Source organism: Manis javanica, chromosome 1 (genome assembly GCF_040802235.1).
Source record: "Manis javanica isolate MJ-LG chromosome 1, MJ_LKY, whole genome shotgun sequence".
Taxonomy (NCBI): Eukaryota; Metazoa; Chordata; class Mammalia; order Pholidota; family Manidae; genus Manis; species Manis javanica.
In genome coordinates this window covers 212,361,542-212,385,720 of record NC_133156.1, presented here as the reverse complement: position 1 = coordinate 212,385,720, position 24,179 = coordinate 212,361,542, and the positions used below count along the sequence as shown (strand labels likewise).

Here is a 24,179-nt window from a genome sequence, read left to right as displayed (position 1 = left end):
AAAACCTATATTCACTAGAAGCAGCTTTAAATCACTAATACCAAGAGGAAATAAGCCTTATTTCAATCCACTTTCACTGTCAAAGACTAGGAGAACAGGAGCAGCTTGGTTCAGAGAAGCCCATATTAAGCTCTCCTCTGCAATAGGAATTTTCCTACACTTTTCAACAACTGAAGAAAAGGTACCAAGGACTCTTATTTCTGATGATTTATATGTGTGCAAGGTCTGCAATCTGTAGTTACAAACAAAATCATATAAAAACTTCAGGACCCATGACATGTATTACTGTAAATACTGAAAATGTATTTCCATGCAAAGAAGCACCACCCAATTTAGAGTATCTATCTCTAAAGCAGATATTTTCTCCTTCATAAATAAATAATGTACAACACATACATTACCTGAAGCATGGACTTTGGATGTGGAAGTTCCTCGCCTTGATAAATTTTAATGTAAGCCTAAAAATACAGAAGACTCATTATATTGCTAGGCTATGCAATTTGGCTTCACATCCCCAAAGAAAGAAAATCATTAAATATAAAAATGATGTACACTATTGAAAGCAAAGTCAAGGCTTTAAAAATAATACACGCTCATTCCAACAAAGTTAACCCTATTCTCAACACTATCAAATGCATGTGTTGCTAAATAACATTCTAGAGAAATATTTCTAAATGTAATTCCAACTTGCATAAAAGCTGTATCTCCTATTTAAAGGTTATATCTAAAATGCTATCCACTTTATGAAAAGAAATTCATAATTCTCCCATACTGCCAATGTTTCAAATAAATATGTTAGAAAACACTTAAACTCAGTATTTTATTTTGACTAGCTTAAATTACATTTCACTTCAAGAAGAAAAAAAAAGACCTAATTTGTGGTCTAAGAGTAAGGAAAGATAGAAGTTTTTAGAAGCCCAAATAGTCTTTTCATCTCAACTGTCTACTGACTCTAAATGGAATCATAATTCAACAAAGATAGTATGCAAGTGATCAAGTGTCCAATAAATGCCCAAAAATACACTCTTAGTTAACTGTTTTTTCCCTGCCACCTATCTGTAAATACTATGAACAAAGACAGCTCTCTACAATGGTCTTGCTCTGGAAAGCAAGTTAAAGGACTAAAGAGCAGAGGGGGGAAATCTATGAATACTTTGAACTCAGAAGTCAGTTTTGATACTTTCAACTGCTTTTATCAAGTCCTCAGAACTCCGAGATAAGACTTTTGTGAGAACTCAGGATGCAGAATTATGTATGCTCCCAATGTTCCCAATACCTAGTATCACGAGTGGTATTTTAATAATATGGTGAATGGTTCTTCTTTCCATATCATAGCAGAAAAAGCAGGACAATTCTGTAAACAAAAGCACTGTCTAGAAGATATAAGTTGTTTGCTACAGTCTTAAAATACTTAAAATACTGATACACCTTAAGTATCCTTAAAATACTGATATTCAAGGCAGAATTTACTTTTTTGCTTTAAAATAAAGATAAGAAATTTCTTGTACATACATATGAGTTTTAAATCAGCTATATTTCAAAGTCATTAAACATAAGAGTTTTCTTACCTTAAAGTATTCTACAAGATCTCTACAAGTGACTTTAGATCCACTGATCTCTTTTTCTACCAAATTTTCAGGGGAAAGCAGCAATGGAACCAGATTTTGTAGCTCTCGTTTAAAGTCTTCATCAATATCTAGTGGACATGAAATTAGTCAACATATTATCCAAAAATAAAAATAAAAAAGTAAAGAAGTTCCCATTAGTGAGTTCATAAAATTCTATTTCATGAAATAAGAGTACATAGTACTGATTACTTACATAGACTCATTTTAAAAAACTCACCCAAACATGTCATATCTCCTAGAAAAAAAATATAATCCCCCTCTTTCCTACTCCATTTCCCTCATCCTCCAATAATTCTTACAGCTCAAATAATAAATAAAACAAATTACCGATTAACAAACTCCAGATTAAGTATTAAATTATACTTTTCAAAAAACAAGTCATGAAATTGTATTAAATTTTAATACTAGGTTTTGCTTTTCCAGCTACACTATAAAAATTTCATCAATCCTCAAGCCTTTTTTTGCTATCATGCTCAAAATAATCCCAAAATATACACACAAAATTATACCTTAAACAAAGAGACTTAAATTCATTACATCAATGTAACATATTGGTAAAGCTTTTCAGAAGACTACAGTTAGATGAAATACTGAAATATTCTCAGCCTTCAGAATTTTTAGGACATCAGTGCTGAGCAACAGACCACATTACAAAATATCTTAATCAATATGCTAGGTGTCTGCAAAGAACCAATAAAAAGCTACAAAGATCACACGGAGCATTACAATCATGTCAAACACATCAAAATGTCCTCCAGTGCAAAACAGAAAATTTAAGGAACCATGTGCTTAAAAAGACTTTCAGCCTCTAAAAAATAAGTTCTGATTTTAGCAAGAATGGGAATTCCCACCTTTCAATCTCCCATCAAAACTAGGATTAGTTGCAACTTTAAGACCAGGATGTGGCAAAAGGAAGCAACCAAGATTTGAGAAACAATTGTGAATGTGCTTCCTTACATTCTGTAGCTCTTCATGTTGATTTTGTTTTACCTAGGGCAGAAGGAGACAGAATGAAGGTAAAAATTGGAGAAAAAATATTTTAAGGAAACACATACATACATGCACACTTAACCTAGATGCTACTCAAGATGGGTTCTTTTTTGACAATATAAAATTTTACTAAGATGCATTTCTGACCACTTTAGTAAGACCCCACTTTGTTTTAAACCAGAAAAGATGTTTTTTCCCATGTTAGCTAGCTGCCAAGAATATGAGAAAAATACAAATAATAATTAATAATAGTATCTAACATCATAATAACAAGTTGTAGTTGTGGTTTACAAACCAGTAAATAAATTAAGAATTTGCCTTTAAAGTACTTATAATGGCAAAGAGAAAAATAAGGTACTAATTTGCCAAAATACAAATGAAAAAGGTCAGCTCCTGAGCTTAGAGTGAAATGCTCCACTACAGTCCAAAGAACCTTAGAAATTTGTGAGGATTTCAGCACTCAATCCAAGTGACTATTTATGATTAAAGCTAGTTATCAGTGTTTTGGGAAGAGAGATTGCCATGTATTTTTTGGAAGAAAATCTTAAACTTAGATTTTTAGTAACTTCTTATCCCATTCTAATTCACATACTGTCCCAAAAGGCTTTTCTCAAGAACCATTCTAAAAAAACACACATTTGTAACCAACAAAGTCTGGAAAGTCCCTAAATCTCCATCCAGAGTACAGGGAAAAAACTGCTGTGTATTCATACAATGGAATATTGCCTAGCAATGAGAATAAATGAACTGAACTACATGCAACAAGATGGATTAACCTGGGGCAAAAAAGTTACACACAAAGGAATGCATACTCTATGTGATGCCTTTCATAAAGCACAAAAACAAAGCCTGTTAGAGGTCAGGATAGTAGTGGAGGGCTCAGGGGGTTAGTTGATGGAGGCAGATGCTTCTGGGTGCTTGTTAGATGGCTATATTCAATTGGTAGAAATTCATCAACCTGCACTCTTATGATCTGAGCACGTTTCTGTTTATCACTTCAACGAGACATTAGAAGACCTTGTCTTTGGAGTGCACAATTCTGAGTTTAGTAAGGATGCCTGATGGGCTTTGTGTTAATTTCAAACCAAAGAACTCTGATGTCAGAAATTATCTCCAACAGTAAGGACTAGAAATGCCATTCAAATAATCCAAGAATGAAGAATTGGTTTTTATCTCAATTTAGGGATTTTTATATTTGTACCTGGGGAACAAAATCATATTGTACTCCAAGGCTCTGAAAGTGCTTTAGAAACTAAATGTGTCATTCCTTTGGCAAACAAAATTTTATTAACCAAAAGAGAGAACCCTCCAATTTATGAATAAAGGGCTTTCACGTATCTTTTGTGAATGTGAGGAGATGGCTAGTATCTGACCCCAGGTTTTCTAAAGTATTCATGGACCCTTTAAGAATAAAAGGTCAGGACATGGGAAAAATATAATGGTGTGAGAAGTCAGGAAGAAACCTCCTTCTAAAACCACATGTAACACAAAAATATAGAAAAATACAACTAGGCCTGAAAGAGCGAAGCGACCCAAAGACTACAGAACAGACTGCCTACATCTAGGGAAAAGAGAAGACCTCACAGAAAATGGTAAAGTACCAAAGCCATGATCTGGCATGACCCAAGCCCTCCCTCAACACCAGCACACAGGCAGCAGCAAAAAAAACAGAGTGGGGATGTAGTAGAAGCCCAAGACTGCTAAACACGCAGCCCTGGAACTCTGCTCAAGAAGAATGAACCCACATTACATGGTGCTCTGGAGATTAGTGGGGTTAGAAAGCAAAGGCACACAGAATACTTGGAGAGACTGAGATTCAAGCCGCTTGTGGAGAACAGGTACCCACAACTGGTCACACTGGGACAAAAGAAAGGTGGGCACTTTGAAAGACTTCCCAACAGCAAGAGGGACGTTAAAGGGGCAAGGATTACACAAAGCTTGCTGCTCAGGTGAAAGGACAGGTTGACAAAATTGTGCTGGTGCACGCAGCCCAGCAGGTTGGGAGCTTTCAGGAGCTTCAGACGCTCCATTTCCCTGGCTGGCAACACAGCACCGAGGCCTCACACTGTGATATGCAGCCTGCTGCTCCTTCCTCCCAGCCAGCACCAGTCCACACACCTGCTGCCCCAGCCATCACACCACGCCAGTCAGAGGGTGGCCCTACCTACAGCAGCTACAGGGGCATAATGCAGAGCCTCCTTCCTGCATGCTCAGCCCTCTGGACCTGGTGCTGGAGGCATGCACTGCAGCCAAGAAGCAGGAAAAAGCTCTTTCCTCCTGGCATGCACCAGCGCTGCTCACCTGCAACCCCCACCATGGCTTCAGGTTCTGGGCAGCTCCAGAGAGTAGAGTTTCTGGGCACTAGGGGGTGCTACCTACACAAAGTTCTTATTCCATAGTAATCATTATAATTATGAAACAGCAAAGGAATTTAGTCCAAACAAAAATCCAACAAACACCAACAGAAAGAGGACTAAATAAAACTGAAATCACCAATCTTCTTCATAAAGACTTCAAAATAAAAATCACAAACATGCTCACAGAGCTACATAAAAATATTCAAGATTTCAGTGAGGACTTCAGAAAGACAGAAACTTTGAAAAATATAGTATCTGAAATGAAACATACAATGGAAGCAATCTAGCAGGTTAGATTGAGATAGAGAAGGTGGTAAATGAATAGAAATTAGAGAAAAGGAAAACAAAGAAGCCGAAGAGAGAAAAAAGGATCTCTAGGAATGTAATAACAACAAGAGAACTTTGTAACCAATCCAAACGGCACAATATTCACATTACAGAGGCACCAGGAGAAAAAGGGACAGAAAGTGTCTTTGAGGATATAATTGCGGAAAACTTCCCCAATATGGGGAAGGAAGGAGTCTTTGAGGTCATGGAAGACGCAGAGATCTCCCAACACAAGATACTCTAGGAAGACAACACCAAGATATATAATAATTAAAATGGCAAAAATCAAAGACAAGGAGAGAGAATTAAAAGGGGCCAAAGAGAAAAAAGATCATGTACAAAGGAAAACCCATCAGATTATCATCAGACTTCTCAGCAGAAACCTTACAGGCCAGAAGGGGGTACCATGATATATTTAATGCAATGACACAGAAGGGCTTCAACCAAGAATACTCCACCCAGCAAGATAATCATTTAAATTTGAAGGCAGGATTAAACAATTTCCAGGTAAGTAAGGCTGAGGGACATTACCACCCAAAAAACATCTCTACAGTGTATTTTGGAGGAACTGCTATACATGGAAGTGCTCCTAAAGCTAAATAGCTGTCACCAGAGAAAATTAAAGCACAGTAAAGAAAGCAGACCAATTAATTACTAAGCAAATGCAAAATTAAATCAACTACCCCCAAAGTCAGTCAAGGGATACACAAAGAGTATAGAAAATGACATCTAATATATAAAGAGAGTGGAGGAGGAAGAAAAAGAAGGGAGGAAAAAAAGAACATTTAGATTGTGTTTGAAAAAGCATACTAAGTGAGTTAAGTTAGACTGTTAGATAGTAAAGAAACTTACCTTCAACCTTTGGGAACCACGAATCTAAAGCCTACAATGGCAATAAGTACACATATGCCAGTAATCACCCTAAATGTAAATGGATCAAATGTACCAATCAAGAGTCACTGAATGGATAAAAAAGCAAGACCCATCTATATGCTGCATACAAGAGACTCACTTCAAATCCAAAGATATACACAGACTAAAAGTGAAAGGATGGAAAAAGATATTTCACACAACTAATAGGGAGAAAAAGCAGAATTTGCAGTACTTGTATCAGACCAAATAGACTTCAAAACAAAGAAAGTAACAAGAGACAAAGAAGGACATTACATAATGATAAGGGGACAGTCCAACAAGAGGATATAACCATTATAAATATCTATGCATCCAACATGGAAGTACCTTATATATGTGAAACAAATACTAACAGAATTAAAAGGGGAAATAGAATGCAATGCATTCATTCTAGGAGACTTCAACACACCACTTACTCCAAAGGACAGATCAACCACACAGAAAATAAGTAAGGAGACAAAGGCACTGAACAACACATTAGAACAGATGGACCTAACAGACATATCTACAGAACACTCGACCCAAAAGCAGCAGGATACATATTCTTCTCAAGTGCACATGGAACATTCGCAGGAATAGTTCACATACTATGCCCACAAAAAGAGCCTCAGTAAATTGAGAAGGAATGAAATGATACGAACCACCTTCTCAGACCACAAATGTATGAAACTAGAAATAAATTATGCAAAGGAAACAAAAAAGCCCACAAACACAATGAGCCTTAACAACATGCTCTGTAAATAATCAATGGATTAATGACCAAATAAAAACAGATATCAAGCAATATGTAGAGACAAATGAAAACAATAATACCCCAGAACCTGTGGGAAACAGCAAAGGCAGTTCTAAGAGAAAAGCATACTGCAATACAGGCTTACCTCCAGAAAGAAGAACAACCCAAATGAACAGTCTAAACTCACAATTACTGAAACTAGAAAAAGAAGAACAAATGAGGCCCAAAGTCAGTAGGAGGAGGGATAATAAAAGATAAGGGTATAAATAAATAAAATCGAGAAGAATAAAACAATAGAATCAATAAAACCAGAAGCTGGTTCTTTGATAAAATGAACAAAATAGATAAACCCCTAGCCAGACTTATCAAGAAAAAAAAGTCTACACACATAAACAATCAGAAATGAGAAAGGAAAAATCACTACAGACACCTCAGAAATACAAAGAATTATTAGAGAATACTATGAAAAATTATATGCCAACAAACTGGATAACGTAGAAGAAATGGACAACTTTCTAGAAAAGTACAACCTTCTAAGACTGACCCAGAAAGAAACAGAAAATATGAACAAACCAATTACCAGCAAGGAAATTGAACTGGTAATCAAAAAACTACCTAAGAACAAAATCCGTGCCCCAGATGGCTTCATTGCTAAATTTTATCAAACATTTAGTGAAGATCTAATACCCATCCTCCTTAAAGTTTTCCAAAAAGCAGAAGAGGAGGGAATGCTTCCAAACACATTCTGTGAAGTCATCATCACTCTAATACCAAAACCAGGCAAAGAAACCACAAAAAAAGCAAATTACAGACCAATATCCCTGATGAAAAATACTCAACAAAATATCAGCAAACTGATTTAAAAAATACATCAGAAAAGATCATCCTGATCAAGTGGAAATTATTTCAGGGATTCAAGGAGTGTACGATATTCAAAAATCCACCAACATCATACACCACATCAACAAAAAGAAGGACAAAAGCCACATGATCATCTCCATAGATGCTGAAAAACCACTTGACAAAATTCAACACCCCATTCATGATAAAAACTATGAACAAAATGGGTATAGAGGGCAAGTATCATGCATAATAAAGGCCATGTACAACAAACCCAGAGCCAACATCATATTTAACAACAAAAAGCTGAAAGCTTTTCCTTTAAGATCAGAAATAAGACAAGGATCCCCATTCTCCCCACTTTTATTCAACATAGTACTGGAGGTCCTAGCCATGGCAATCAGACAACACAAAGAAATAAAGGCATCCAGATTGGTAAGGAAGAAGTTAAACTCTCACTGTTTGCAGATGATGTGATATTGTAAATAAACAACCCTAAAGATTTACCCCAAAACTACTAGAACTAGTAACTGAATTCGGCAAAGCTGAAGGATACAAAATTAATATGCAGCGATTGGTTGCATTCCTATACACTAATGATGAACTAGCAGAAAGAGAAATCCGGAAAACAATTTCATTCACAATTGCATCAAAAAGAATAAAATAACTAGGAATAACCTCACCAAGGAGGTGAAAAACCTACACCATGAAAACTACAGGACACTCATGAGAGAAATTAAAGAGGACACTAATAAATGGAAATACATTCTGTGCTTATGGATAGAAAGAATTAATATTGTCAAAATGGCCATCCTGCCTAAAGCAATATACAGATTCAATGTAATCCCTATCAAAATACCAATAGCATTCTTCAACGAACTAGAACAAATAGTTCTAAAATTCATACGGAACACAGAAGACCCCAAATAGCCAAAGCAATCCTGAGAAGGAAGAATAAAGCTGGGGGGATTATGCCCCCCAACTTCAAGTCCTACTACAAAGCCACAGTAATCAAGACAATTTGGTACTGACACAAAAACAGACCCACAGACCAGAGGAACAGAATAGAGGGTCCAGATATAAACCCACACATATATGGCCAATTAATATACAATAAAGGAGCCATAGATATACAATGGGGAATTGACAGCCTCTTCGACAACTGGTGTTGGCAAAACTGGACAGCTACATGTAAGAGAATGAAACTGGATTACTATCTAACTCCATACACAAAAGTAAACTCAAAGTGGATCAAAGACATAAATGTGAGTCATGAAACCATAATACTCTTAGAAGCAAACATAGGCAAAAATCTCGAATATAAGCATGAGCACCTTGTTCCTGAACACATCTCTTCGGGCAAGGAAAGCACAAGAAAATATGAACAAATGGGACTACATTAAACTAAAAAGCTTTTGTACAGCAAAGGACACCATCAGCAGAACAGAAAGGCATCCTACAGTGTGGGAGAACATATTCCTAAATGACATATACAATAAGGGGTTAACATCCAAAATATATAAACAACTCACACACGTCATCACCCAAAAAGCAAATAAACCTATTAAAAAATGGGCGGAGTATATGAACAGACACTTCTCCAAAGAATAAATTCAGATGGCCAACAGGCACATGAAAATAACAAATGCTGGCAAGGATGTGGAGAAAGGGGAACCCTCCTACACTGCTGATGGGAATGTAAATTAGTTCAACCATTGTGAAAAGAAATATGGAGGTTCCTCAAAAAACTAAAAATAGAAGTATCATTTAACCCAGGAATTCCACTCCTAGGAATTTACCCAAAGAATACAAGACCTCAGATTTGAAAAGACACATGCACCCCTATGTTTACTGCAGCACTATTTACAATAGCCAAGATATGGAAGCAACCTAAATGTCCATCAGTAGATGAATGGATAAAGAAGAGGTGGTACATATACACAATGGAATATTATTCAGCCCTAAGAAGAAAACAAATCCTACCATTTGCAACAACATGGATGGAGCTAGAGGGTATTATGCTCAGTGAAATAAGCCAGGCAGAGAAAGACAAGTATCAAATGACTTCCCTCATTTGTGGAGTGTAACAACAAAGCAAAACTGAAGGAACAAAACAGCAGCAGACTCACAGACTCCCAAGAAGGGACTAGTGGTTACAAAGCGGTAGGGGAGGGTGGGTGGAAAGGGAGGGAGAAGGGCATTAAGGGGCATTATAATTAACACACATAATATAGGTAGGTCATGGGGAATGCAGTACAGCATGGAGAAGACAAGTAATGACTTTATAGAATCTTACTATGCTGATGAACAGTGACTGCAATGGTGGGGGGTGGGGGGGCACTTGATAATATGGATAAATGTAATAACCACAATGTTGCTCTTGTGAAACTTTCATAAGATTGTGTATCAATAACTTGAAAATAAAAAAACAAATAAAAGGTCATGTTGGTGAGCCTGTTTTCTATGAATAACTTTGTGTTGCCATATTACATAGCCCAAGGGTCTGGATATTTGGGCCCTAGTCCCAGTTACCAATAATTAGTTAAGTGACCAAAGGCAATCACTTCTCTTGATTCCAGTTTTTTTATATGTGAAGAAAAGAAGAGTGAATCGGATGATGTTTAAGATCCTTTTTTTAGTTCTATATGCTGTCACTCTGAGACAATACTCCTTGGAGATAGGTTCTCCTGTCATCTATGTTCAGTGCATGCACACTGTATTATCCAGCCTGTCGCAAATGTTCAGAAGCTTAGCTGGGCAAGAAAGAATCATACATGCAATCTAAGTAGATAAAAATATTAGTCTCTTTCTAACATCTATCTTTGAATATTTATTTAGTAAGAGGGCAGTTGGCTCTGGAGAGAAATATTAGTTCTGTAATTTCTATTTGGGGCAGTGTCATCTGGCAAGAGTGTAACCAACTTACTTTTCATCATTATGTATGGAATCATCTGAGCTAACTTGGATACTCAATTTATTCCAATGACACTTAGAGATTGGAAGTCTAAGCAGCAGTCCAGGCAGCCCACTCCTTCACCTGGCCTGGTGCTAATGCCCTCCCAAGAAATGGGGGTTTACCTGCAATCTCTTCTCAAGGAATTGTTTTCCACCTTCCAAACCATATGAATGCTCATAAGGATAACTCCAATCTCGAATCAAGAACATTAATGTCTACAGACAAAAAAGTGAAAAAGCATTTCTTACAGAATTTTACAAAACAATCAGTACTTTAACAACTGAAGCCTCCCTTTCTCCCCTAAACAATCTTTATCAAAAGTTATAGTAACCAAGTGGATAATACTACACACAGTTACATTAACAGACTACTTAAAGTAGTAATACTTCATTTCTATACCAAGCATTGCCTCTATTTGAGAAACTCACTGTGTATAAAGGAAAAGCCACCATAAGCACAAGTGTTTTAGAAAATGAACAAAAGGCAAATCAGGACATAGAATTCACAATTTTAAGTCAAGATTATATAACTAGAAGACCAACTAACCAAATGCTAGACCAACTAATTCTTTTCACAGAACATTTTATTCATATATGCTTAAGTTTCTCAACCTCAGCACTATTAACATTTTGGACCAGATAACTGTTAGTTGTGCAAGGCTATCCTGTGCATTACAAACCAGCATTGCTCATCTCTCCATGCTAGATACCAGCATTTACCTCCCCCACCCCCAAAACTGTGACAACCAAAATTATCTCCAGACATTGGCAAATATCCTAAGTTACATAATTACTCCCATGTAGAAAAAATTATACAAGCCAAATAGAGTATCTCTTCCACATATACAAAATGAAGTACAACCTGCTAACTATTTCATAAAAGTGATCACTTAGCCAGATAAGGCCAAGGGAGAAAAAATGTAAACCCAGTAACATTTAAACTCACCAGTAGTGCTGTCACAAAGGAGGGACTTCAAAACACTGATGAACAGGTGGAGTCATTCTCACCTACTATAATATAACTGACCAAATAGTACTAATTTCAACTTGTAAATTACACTATCTGAAATGGACTTTTTTTTTTAAGTCTTTGTCATGATAGGACTCCACAGAAGCAAGCAGAGAATATGTTTCTCAAATAACTCCACCCAGGTTAATTTCTGACTTAATATTCTGTACCTGGCATTTAAAAGGAATGAAAAACACATGAGGAGAGGGAGTAGAGGAGGGGGAAAAATATAATAAATTCTGGAACTCTTCTATAGGAGACCAAAATAAAGAAGAACAGGTCTAACTTCAACTTGTAATATACCACAAAAAGACACCCATTATATTTCATGGTAGTATGTCATGTATAAAAAAAATTTACAAAACTGTCTCAAGTTTTGGGGTTAAATAATTTCTACTAAAGAGAAACATTACCTCTTACTCTAAGAAGAAGTATCAATAATTTATATTCATTTGTTCTTTTTCCAATCCTGTTAACTTACTACTGATAAGCTGATTAAATTACCACAAATTAGTTTTAACTCTGCTTAATTTGTTCATAAAAATGAGTTGGTTGTAATATCCTCTCATTTCTAGAGTCACAAGATATTGTGGCTTGACAGCATTTCATAGGTAAACTTTAAGATATGATAGAATAATTATTTACCTGAAATGGTTTCTGGTAGATTTCTTCCATTGCAAGTCTGCCGTACTCTGTAAATAACTATTAAATCAAGTTATTTAAAATAATGCTCCCAAAGAAACTGAAAGAAGACATCTGTAAAGCTGTTCTATATCAGACCAACAGGTATCAGAGCCTTTAAAATCACTTGAAAGCCAAGCATTTCATTTTCTAAAAAACTGGGTATATATTAAAATTCTTCCTAGTTAAGAAGTTGTACATCAGTTTAAAATCATACAATATTCAATTTTCTTATAATATTATAGGCTTATTGGTATAAAGTCACAATAAAGTGGGAATTTAATTTTCAATACTTTGGGACACACTCTTTGAGATATACATACTTGCAAGTGTTGAAGATCATCTTCTTGAATATTCTGAGACAAATTATACACCTATTAAAACAAATTTTTATTTTTATTAGCATTTTATTTTGAATACCCAGCTGTGTATAACTTAGCTCATGGAAATGAAGGCTACTTTTGCCTCAGCAGAAATCAATCACTTAGTTAGAATCTTAATCAATAAATAGTACATGAAAAGGATTTCTCTTTTTCCTAACAACAGTCAGGATAAAACATTAAGGGAAGCAGTGGTAGCAAACTATGTCACGACACATAAGGGGCCTAGAAAGTGGCATCTTTTAAAAAGTATACTACAGAGCAAGTTTCTTCAATGTTTTTGCTTCTCAAAGTTTCTTTAATGTTATGTCATGACCTTCAAATCATGAAGATTATTCCCACAATTATTTTTCTAAGTCAACAAATGTTAAGAGGCATGGTTTTACAAAGATAAATTCCTCCCTAGTATAATCATACTATATAGTTATTAGATAGGTACCTCAACTACCATCGACTCATATTATAATATGATTCCCTCTGTACTTAAACTCATTAGTCTAAACATGAAAATTTTACCAGTTTGTGGTACCTGAAAAAGTAACAGTAGGTGGCACTCTTGCCCTTTCTAAAATGTTTTAGGAGTTTTTCCAAGGCACGTAAACCAGAATCAATAACACAATGTCTAAGTACTCTCTCTCAAGGAAGGGAAACTGAAGAAAAGATTCACTAGGTCCTCTCCGTCTGAGTCAGATCTTTAAAAAGTTGACCTAAACCACCACAGGAGATAAGTGGGTGTTCACAGATGCCACCTCTAAGAAAAAAGTTACATCTAAGAAAACAGAGTTATTCCAGAGACAGAACAATTTGTTCTAACAGCAATTAAAGTGATAATCTAGCTGAATTATTTGGAGGTCACGAATATAAACAGTCAATAGAGGTCTACAAACCTAAAATAATCATTCTCAGCTGACTAATTTCAAATAGGGTTCCTAAAAAGTAATTAATAACTGACTTGATTAAACTCCAGATTTCAACTTAAAACCTAAAAGAATGACCAATTTATTAGTTCAGATCCTTGTCTGTATCAGATTGCAAATAGCAGAGAGAAGAGGATTTATCTTAGATCATTAGTTTTAGTATACTGCACTGTACTTAATAGATGCTTAATAATTATTTGTTGAAAGAATAAATGACACGATAGCTTCTGTAAAGAGAGAAACACAGCCACAAAGATCAGAAAGCAGTAATAAAAATTAATTCTAATCATGATTATAGTTTACAAGGCACTTTCTTTCACATTATCTCATTTAGATCTCATTTTTTTTCTGACTGCACACAATAACCACATGAGATAGGCAAGATGGTTAAAATCCTCATTTTTCAGATAAGAAAGTGACTGAGTGGCTTTAAGCAGTTGTCCAAAACTAGAACCCCTGCTATCATAAAGCTGAATGAATAAATAAACAAGAGAACACCACCAAGGTATAAGTTTTAGGACAGAGAACTCCCTCATTAGAATTTAAAGCAAGTCAGAGAGCCAGCTAATCTAAAGGGCTATCATGTGATAATATAAACACAAAGATGTGGCTTCTGCCTGCCTCAAGGGAATGGCAGTTATGCCACCAGGCAAAGTGGGAAAAAGAGACTCTCAGAGTCCCCAAGAGCATGATTTGGTTGGTAGTGACAAATACATTTAGTCCTACAACAGAGAGAAGCTGGGCTGAAAGTACTTTTTTATCTCATAATAATATCCAAATTTTCTTGCTACTTGACAGCTAAATACTTCAAATTGAGAAGGAAGGAAGACTGGTCATATGCTCCAGACATTACTGGAAAGCATTACAAAAATTCCCAGATACTGTGACAGCATCACCTATGATCTACCATCAATAAGAAACATTTCTTATCTCAGGAGGAACACATACTTTTTCTTAATATTTGCAAATATACTTATCCAGAGAAGTATCAAACAGATGATCTTAAAAAAGAGAGACTAAAGAAAAACAAAATGACATGGTAGCTTAATTCAGCCCAATCAGTCTAAACTGTACAGAAAGAGATGGTCTAGCTTGAAGAGACTAGAACTTGATAGACTACCAACTACCTTTTAAGGTACAGGATAAGTGAGAAACAGAAGGGCCCCTTTCTAAATGAAACAGGTGCTCTAAGTCCTCAGTTTACTATGTAAAGAACACATAGGTTTCCTAAGTTAAACATGAATTAATTCTTATGCCTTTACCTCCATTAGTTTAAATAATCAAGTACTAGTTGTCATAAATATCAAGTCAAATGTCAAAAAAACTAAGTTTAATTACTTTTTTGTTTGGTTGGTCAGCCAAAAATAAGGATATACTCTACACCTTAACTCTATCTGGCGGCCATATGACTGAATTTAATTAAGGGTAACATACAATAATATTTTTTCCTATATTAAAAAAAAAGTATAGATGCTATGATGAAAACGAAAGGGACTGGCTATTGGTTTATTTACTTCTAACTAAAATATGAAATTTCACATTGTGAGGCAGAAGAGCAAGCAAGGAAACATAAATGAGCAAAGGAAATGTAGGTAGCTCTAATTTTAATTCTTTTTTAATTCAATCAAAAGGCATTCTGAGGAAGAGCAAAGGTAGGATTTAGGATTATCTGAACTGACCATACCACAATATCCCATGTCTCACCTGGACAGAGCTAGTCATAGTGCTCAGAGCAAACACTGTTGCACAATCTTTGATAGTTGACTGGCTATCAAAGGCACCTTGGGTATCCATAAGCAGCACAGCCACCTAGGAATTTAAAAGTTTGAAATACCAAATAAACTACTTACTTATAGTAACTAGAAAAATAGAACTTAAAATGATAAATGTCAAAATCAGCAATTAATAGCCAATAAAAGTACTCTAATATCTCACACATTTTAACACAATAATCCATATATGTTAAAGTTACCAGACATTAATGGTCTGGACTGTTTTGATCTTTAATACCAGAAAATAGCTCAAGAAAGATTACATACAGGGGACAATAATAGTAAGAAAGTATAAACAGAATTTTACTTTTGTTCCATTAGGTCTGTCAATCACAAATACTTCATTCCAGACTTGTATGCCTGTTGTTTCTCTTTCACAACCACCTCGCCATGTAAAGCCAGTCAATGGTTCATTATTTCCACCAATCCAACTCTGAGAATCCTGTGAAGCATAAATTGTGTAAAACACAACACAAAAATAAGAATTAAAAAGGAAGGTAAGAAAGCCTTATTCTACAGATGAGATAAAATACAGTGTAACATTACACAAGCAGCTATAAAAGCAGTCCCAAATCCCAACTAAGGTGCTCTTAGATGGGGTATCCTCCAAACCTGAGCCTTCTCTAACTCACATTTTCTCTCTATTCTTCTAGAAAGCAGGGGTCACACTTACTTTTCCCCATTTTGGAAAATGCTTAAATCATCATAAAAAATAGACACCTTATACATAAAGCAAAACTAAGTTCTCAACAGAATGGCTGTCAAAACAGCATTGCTCTCTAATAGCTTAAACTAATATGTTTTCACACTGCCTTCATTTCTCTTTAAAAAATATTAACTTCAAAAATAACGACAAGACTTGTTTGGAACCTGATGCAAACAATCCAACTTTTAAAAAAGCTTTTTCAAAACCAAAAGGGAAATCTGAACCCAGACTGGCTTTCTATTATTAGATGGTGTTAAATGAGGGTAAAGATGATTGATTGCTTTGATGTGATAATGGTATTGTGAATAATAATGGGAGTCTTTATCTGCGAAATACTTAACTGTTTTGGTAAAAGGATATGCCTGGCATTTGCTTTAAAATATGCCAACAAAAAGAGAATTAAAAGTGCAGGGAAGAAAACAGGTGAAACAAGACCAGCAAAATGTTGGCACACAGAGGTTCATTATACTCTTCTATCTTTGGTTATGTTTAAAATTTTCCATAATTAAGTATTTTAAATAAAACCACAGGGCTACTAAGGGCTTTTCTAATAAGCTTAGATTTATATCCAATACAGATAACAAAGCTCAGGTTAGAGGTGGAGAAAAAGGTGTTTAACGTAGGCTTAATGAGGGATGAAGCAATTTATGAAAAGCAGATATAAGGTGGAAAAACAAAGGGGTGTTCAGATTATCACTTAATATGAAGATCAACCTTAAGCTTCAAACCATCTATTATTATTCCACGAAACTTCCACTCCCAGGTTACCATCTTATCAATTACAAAATTCTCTTGGACTCTTCTTCACTTTCCAGTATTTTCAATTTAAGGTAGTTATCATTCTGTTGGTCACAAGGCTGCCACATGCACAAACTCCATTCAAACAATATAGTATGGACCTGTGCTTCAGGAGGCACACTTTACAAGGATTAGAAGATTAATGGTAATCCCTGGACAAACCTAATGGTGGTCCTGCCCCTAGACTATATACTGCAAATAGGTCTTTTGCACCTCCTTGCCATACCCTCCAACCCATCCTTCCCAGTCATTTAATTTTCTCAACAAGAAATGTAATCATGCCACTGTCCTGCTGAAATGTCATCTGTGGCTCCCCATTTACCATCTGGAGGTCTGTTGCATACAATCCACCTTTAATTTACCTCTTATCTGTGCTCCTGATATTCCCCATAAACACACACACACACACACACACACACACACACACACACACACACCCCTTCCTGTTTCTACCATAGCAAAAAGGTCACTATTCCCAAATATGTAAGTTGTTAAAAACTCCAACTTTTCAGAACTCTTCAGGCGTATCATTAACACTGTAGGTGATTATCTGTATATGACAGCTCTGCACTGCAGTTCTTGTGTAAATCTTGAAAGCACAGGCTATAAACTCCATTTTTTATCAAACTGCTCTAGGCTCTCATATGTGGCATCTGCTACCCCAGTAATGTCAAAGTGTTATTTAATGAACTGGTTATATTTTAAAAGTCCAACCTACACAAATAACTTAAAATAATCTGCCCTGTTAGAGAAATCTGTTCTTTTTCTATATTGTACTTATTTAGCTTACTTCCCCTTTATCTCCTCTATAAGAACTGAAGTTCCACACAAGAGGAAGTTTTATCTGCCTGTCTGTTTTTCTCTCAGAACGCAGAAGAGTGCCTGGCTTGCAGTAGGCACTCAAAATTATTTGTTCAATAAATGAATATATTAAAAGTTTTAACTATTAAGCATCAATGTGTTCCTTTTTGAGCATGGGTAAGAGATATGGAAGAAATAGGATTCTTTTTATTATTCCTAAAAAAGAACATAATTACACAGACGAGACAATAAAAATAAATTTTAAAAAATACACGTATCTGAAATAAGCTAACACATTTTTATTAATCTTATCTTCTTCAAAAACTTCAAAAAAATGGTGTAGCATAAAAAAATTTATTGAGTATATATCATCTCTTTACACTGTAATGGAAATGTTTAGAAAACACTAAACTGACTAGTCAATAAAAGTATGAAAGGTAAATCAGAGAACCTGGCTGAACAAAACCAGTAAATTTTGGTTTTCACAACTTAAAATTAACAAGTCTGCTGTTTTTCTAACATACTAAATACTGATACCTTTTATAAAATACATTCATACATTCACTCAAAAATACTTACAGAACCCCTACCATGTGCAAGCTACCATTCTAGGAAAACATAAATGAACAAGAACAAAACGCCCCCGCTCTCAACAAGTATTCTAGTGAATTTTAGAGGCAGCCTCACTCATAATAGATACTATGTGCTGTATCATAATTTACTTAAAAGAAAACCTAAGAACTTGAAAGACAGTAACCTGGTATCACTTACTAATGTGGAGACAAGCTTTCAAACTCCAAATTCTAAAATAATCGTATTCCTGCAGAAAAATAAGAAGGTAAGATTTACAGAATAAATCTCAATTACAAAAATCTAAAACACCTTAACATTTAAATGTAGCCCAGTACTACAGTGAATAAATGTAAGCTCTTGCCAAAAAGACTTACCAATATAATACAATTATCAACAATAAAGAACCCCTACCTTACTCTAAATAGTAAGAAACAAATACTTATTTCACCATAGGAAAAGGTAACATTCTCTAGCAATGAAGTGAAACACCAGCTAGGTAAACTAAATAGAGAGGTGGCCCAGCCAAGTCAGTATGTATCAGAATACATGCAATTCCCTGTCTACAGGCCTGAAGACTCCAACATTGAGTAGGCTGGAAGAACTAGGGCCCATTCAGAAGCTGAAATAACTCATCATAGCTAGGAGAAAAGAGACAAAAGGATGAAATTAAAGACGAAAGTAACACTAACAATTAAGGAGGAGATACTTTCTAGTTGCAAGGCTTTCCCCACAAAACACAACAGATGAAAAATCTTAACCTGTATAAACTAATATCTAATACAGGAGGTAGATTATTAACACTCAACAACCAAATCAGCAGGTAGAGTAATATACACATTCTGATCACCAAGCATAATTTAGTGTTTTCATTTGTAAGATACTCTGCAAGTCCTAGAACAAATTAAGAACATTGGCTTCTTAAAAAATTAGAACAGTTTTAAATTATCTAACATCTTAACCACCCCCATGTCCAATTCCTCCCTTCTGGGGCTGGACAAAGAGATTACTTTATGACTGAGGAAGTCACAAGCTCAGACAAAGGATAACTGTATTAACTGAGGTACACACAAAAGAAGCATAATTTTTTTTTTAAGGTTTCTGGTTAAAAGGTACCCTTGACCTTAAAGACATTATTTTAAGTGAAATAAGCAAGACACAAAATAACAAACACTGTATGATTCTACTTATATGAGATACCCAGAGTAGTCAAATTCATTGAAAGTGAGTACAATGGAGGTTACCAAGGGCTGGCAGTGGCGGGGGAAGGGTGTTTAATGGGTACAGAGTTTCAATTTGGAAAAATGAAAAAATTCTGGAGATGGATGGTGGTGAAGGTTGCCCAATAATATGAATGTACTTAGTGCCACTAAATTGTATACTTAAAAATAGTTAAAATGGTAAATTTTTTAGGCATTTTTTTAACCACAATTTTCTTTTAAGTGTACTTAAGTGCTAATCAGAACAGAAAAGGGAAACACCTCTAGTTACTACATTAAGGTTTGAAATGGAGATTTGACTTTTCCATTTCCACTGTACGTCTAATTTTAGTTCTCCCATGTAAAAATCTAAGAAGTCTTCACACCCACCCTCCCAAGAAGAAAGCTGAACAAAATGAAATACTTTACTTTCTTAGATCAGAGAATTGAGGTCACGGCAAATCTGCTTCCCCAGAATCTGGAAAGACAGACAAATGCAAAGAATCACAAGATGAGGTCAGCTTTACCAGTAGTAAAAGCTGCCAGGGCAACTGGTAAGAACATCTAAATGGTAATTTGGATAAACTGCTGGAAGCTGACAGTGGACTAGCTAAGAACTCCTAGAGGTTTAGTCTTAGCAGGCCCCCAACTTTTCTGGGTTGTACCCTGACGAGCTCCCTAGGGTTTTAAAGAAAGACATGAGAAAACATCCCTTAGGACTCCAGCAGGGGTAAAGAAACAGTAACAATTTCTATCTACACACAGGGGAAAGTAACCACTTTGAATTACAGTCCCCATAGCAAAGGCCTGTCCTCCAGAGCAAACTACCTTACCAGAGCGTTAGCTGACCCTGGGAAAGGGCAATTTGCCAACTCCAGCCCCCTCCAACTTTCCTGTTTTATGTTAAAGGAGGAAAAAAAACTAAGAAACACTTCGGAAAGTCACAGCCCTGGAAATCAGAACTACTTAAAAAACTGAGATTTAATCACAATATAATGTTTCCCCTGTCCTACACCTTACCACCACATCAATGGGGCTCCAATATGGCAGCTGCAGATTGCAACTGAGAAAGCCAAAAGACAGATTCTATTTTAGAAGGAGCTCTTAGGGAAAACCAAAGACAATGAGGGAGAGAGAGGAAACTGAAGTCTCTGGGACCTACAACTATGGAAAACTAATATTAAACACAGCTCATCTCCTAGCTAGATTAACAAAACATCACACTAAAGCCTAAATCTTCAGTTCCTAATACCTAATAGTTCATGTCTGGCTTTCAACAAAAAATTATAAGCCACACCAAAAGGCAAGAAAAAACAGACTGATGAAACAAAGCAGGCATCAGAACCAGACTCAGATATAATCCAGATTTCAGAATATAAATTAGTAAATTTAAAATAACTATGATTAATATCTTAAGGGCTATAATGGAGTAAGTAGACAACATGTAAAAAATAGGAAATGGAAGTAGAGAGTTGGAAACTCTAAGAATCAAAAGAAAATGCTGGATACCAAAAACACTGTAACAGAAATAAGAATGCCTTTGATGAACTTTTCCACAGAAGAGTCACAGCAAAGGAAAGAACTAATGAACTTGAAGATATGTCAGTAGAAGCTTCCCAAACAAATGCAAAGAAAAGAGGCTAAGAATAATTCAACAGACCATCCAAAACGTGAGGGACAATTACAAAAGGTTAATATGGGTATAATGGAAATACCAGGAAAAGAGTCAAACAAGTAAAAGAAACATCAGAAGTAATAATGGCTGTGAATTTTCTAAAATTAATGATAGATATCAAACAATAGAGCCAAGAAGGTCAGAGAACACCAAAAAATCTACACTAGGAGTATCATTGTCTAGCTGCAATAAAACAGAGCCAAAAAGGCAATCCTGAAAGAAGCAGGAGGAAAAAAACATTTTACCAATACAGGAACAAGGACCAGAATTACCTTGGAATTCTCATCAGAAATGGAAAAAAAAAAAAAAAATACCAGGAAGAGGGTCAAATAAGTAGATAAAATGTTTTAAAAAAAAACAGCCACCAACCTAGAATTCTGTATCCAGGGAAGTTATCCGACAAAAGTGAAGGAGAAATAAAGACTTCCTCAGACAAAAACTGAGGGAGGTTATCACCAGTACACCTGCATTGCAAGAAATGTTAAAAGTTCTTCAAAGAGAAAAAAAATAATATAGATCAGGAACTCAGACATACATATAAAAAGAAAGTGTCAGCGAAGGACTAAAAAGAAAAATTTAATCTTTTATTTTTTCTTATTTTTAATTATCTACCAGACAACTGTATGTTCAAAGCACTAAAAGAAAAAGTGACACTACAGACTAGTACACCTCACAAACACCGATCCAAAACTACCCAAGAAAATATTAGTAAAAAATTCAACTATGTGAGAGGATTAAAGATGGCGGCATGAGGAGAGACAGAGCTTCCTCCTAAAACTAGATACAATTAGAAAATATAGTTGGTGCAAACTAATCCTGAGAGAGCAACAGGAAAGAGGAGGGCGTCAGACTGCATACACCTGGAGAAAAGAGCAGACCTCAGCGAACAGGGTAACGTACCAGAGCTGTGGCTCCGCGGGACCCGAGCCCCTCCCCCACCCCAGCTCACCAGCGGGAGGAAGAGAAACAGAGCCGGGAGGGAGCAGAAGGCTTGGGACTGCTGAATACCTAGCTCCGGAGATCTGTGCTGAGAGCACAAAACTACATTTCATGGTGCTTTCATCATATTTTTCTGATTATGGGGTTGGAAGCTGGGACAGGCGGAGTTCCTGAGGAGACTGGGATTCCAGTCGCTTGTGCAAAGCAGGGATCCATATCCACCTGCTCTGGGACAAAAGCTTATATCTGTGTGCTTGGCCCACTGGTTCAGGCAGTGGGGACAGGCACAGCAGCCTGTCACAGGGGAAGGGAAGCAGCACAGGCACAGGGAAGCAGGGAACAGCTCTTTCCTCCGCCCCCCCGGCACCAATACCGCTCCCCTGCGACCCCCGACATTGCTTCAGGGGCTGAGCAGCTCCAGAATAGAGCTTCTGGACACTAAAGGGCGCCATATACAAATATGAAATGCCAAAGAAACCTGGTCCAGAGTAAAATTATTAATACAACTCCCGAGAAAGAACTAAATGATATGGACCTCGTGACTCCTCCTGAAAGGGAGTCCAAAATAAAAATCATCAACATTCTAATGGAGGTACGGAAAGACATCCAAGAACTCAGGAATGAATTGAGGTCAGAGATCCAATCATTGAAGAGCACGATGGGAGGGTATTAAAAGCAGGTTGGATATGGTGGAGGAGACAATAAATGAAATAGAAACTAGAGAAGAGGAATACAAAGAAGCTGAGGCACAGAGAGAAAAAAGGACCTCTAAGAATGAAAGAATATTGAGAGAACTGTGTGACCAATTGAAACAGAACAATATTTGCATTATAGGGATGCCAGAAGAAGAAGAGAGAAAGAAAGGGAGAGAAAGTGTCTTTGAGGAGGTAATTGCTGAAAACATCCCCAATCTGGGGAAGGAGATAGTCTCTCAGGCCATGGAGATCCACAGATCTCCCAACACAAGGGACCCAAGGAAGACAACACCAAGACACATAGTAATTAAAATGGAAAAGATCAAGGATAAGGACAGACTGTTAAAAGCAGCCAGAGACCAAAATAAGATCACATACAAAGGAAAGCCCATCAGGCTAACAGACTTCTCAGCAGAAACCTTACAGGCCAGAAGGGAGTGGCATGATGTATTTAATGCCATGAAGCAGAAGAGCCTGGAACCAAGATTACTTTATCCAGCAAGATTATCATTTAAATTTGAAGGAGGGATTAAACAATTTCCAGATAAGCAAAAGCTGAGAGAATTTACCTCCCACAAACCATCCCTACAGTCTATTTTGGAGGGACCGCTATAGATGGGAGTGTTCCTAAGGACTAATAGCTGTCACCATAGGTAATAAAACCACAGTAAAGAAAGTAGGAACAGTTAATTACTAAGCAAATGCAAAATTAAATTAACTATCCCAAAGTCAATCAAGGGATAGACAAAATGATACCTAACATATAAAGAATGGAGGAGGAAGAAAAAGGGGAAACAGAAAAGAACCTTTAGATTGTGTCTGTAACAGTATACTAAGTGAGTTAAGTTAGATTCTCAGATAGTAAGGAAATTAACCTTGAACCTTTGGTAACCACGAACCTAAAGCCTGCAATGGCAATAAGTACATATCTTTCAATAATCATCCTAAATGTAAGTGGACTGAATGCACCAATCAAAAGACAGAGAGAAATAGGATGGATAAAAAAGCAAGACACATCTATATGCTGCTTACAAGAGACTCACCTCAAACCCAAAGAAATGCACAGACTAAAAGTCAAGGGATGGAAAAAGATATTTCATGCAAACAGCAGGGAGAAAAAAGTAGGTGTTGCAGTACCAGTATCAGACAAAATAGACTTCAAAACAAAGAAAGTAACAAGAGATAAAGGACATTACATAATGATAAAGGGCTCAGTCCAACAAGAGGATATAACTATTATAAATATATATGCACCCAACACAGGAGCACCAGCAAAAGTGAAACAAATACTAACA

General features: G+C 36.2%; 1 protein-coding gene across 7 annotated transcripts in view; it reads right to left on the bottom strand.

Annotated features, from left to right (window-relative positions):
* The window catches only part of ATL2 (atlastin GTPase 2), a 63,674-nt gene that overhangs the window by 5,589 nt on the left and 33,906 nt on the right, over window positions 1–24,179 (bottom strand). For 6 of the 7 annotated variants that reach the window (XM_073214220.1, XM_073214217.1, XM_073214196.1 and 3 more), the window contains 8 exons: window positions 15,809–15,943; window positions 15,434–15,538; window positions 12,756–12,806; window positions 12,397–12,453; window positions 10,866–10,958; window positions 2,480–2,618; window positions 1,569–1,696; window positions 402–458 (listed from right to left, as the gene is read on the bottom strand). In XM_073214220.1, coding sequence (XP_073070321.1) covers window positions 402–458; window positions 1,569–1,696; window positions 2,480–2,618; window positions 10,866–10,958; window positions 12,397–12,453; window positions 12,756–12,806; window positions 15,434–15,538; window positions 15,809–15,943 — 765 coding nt within the window. Of the gene's footprint in view, window positions 1–401; window positions 459–1,568; window positions 1,697–2,479; window positions 2,619–10,865; window positions 10,959–12,396; window positions 12,454–12,755; window positions 12,807–15,433; window positions 15,539–15,808; window positions 15,944–20,004; window positions 20,026–24,179 lie in introns of those variants that run through there. The other variant, XM_073214222.1, reaches the window with a different exon arrangement.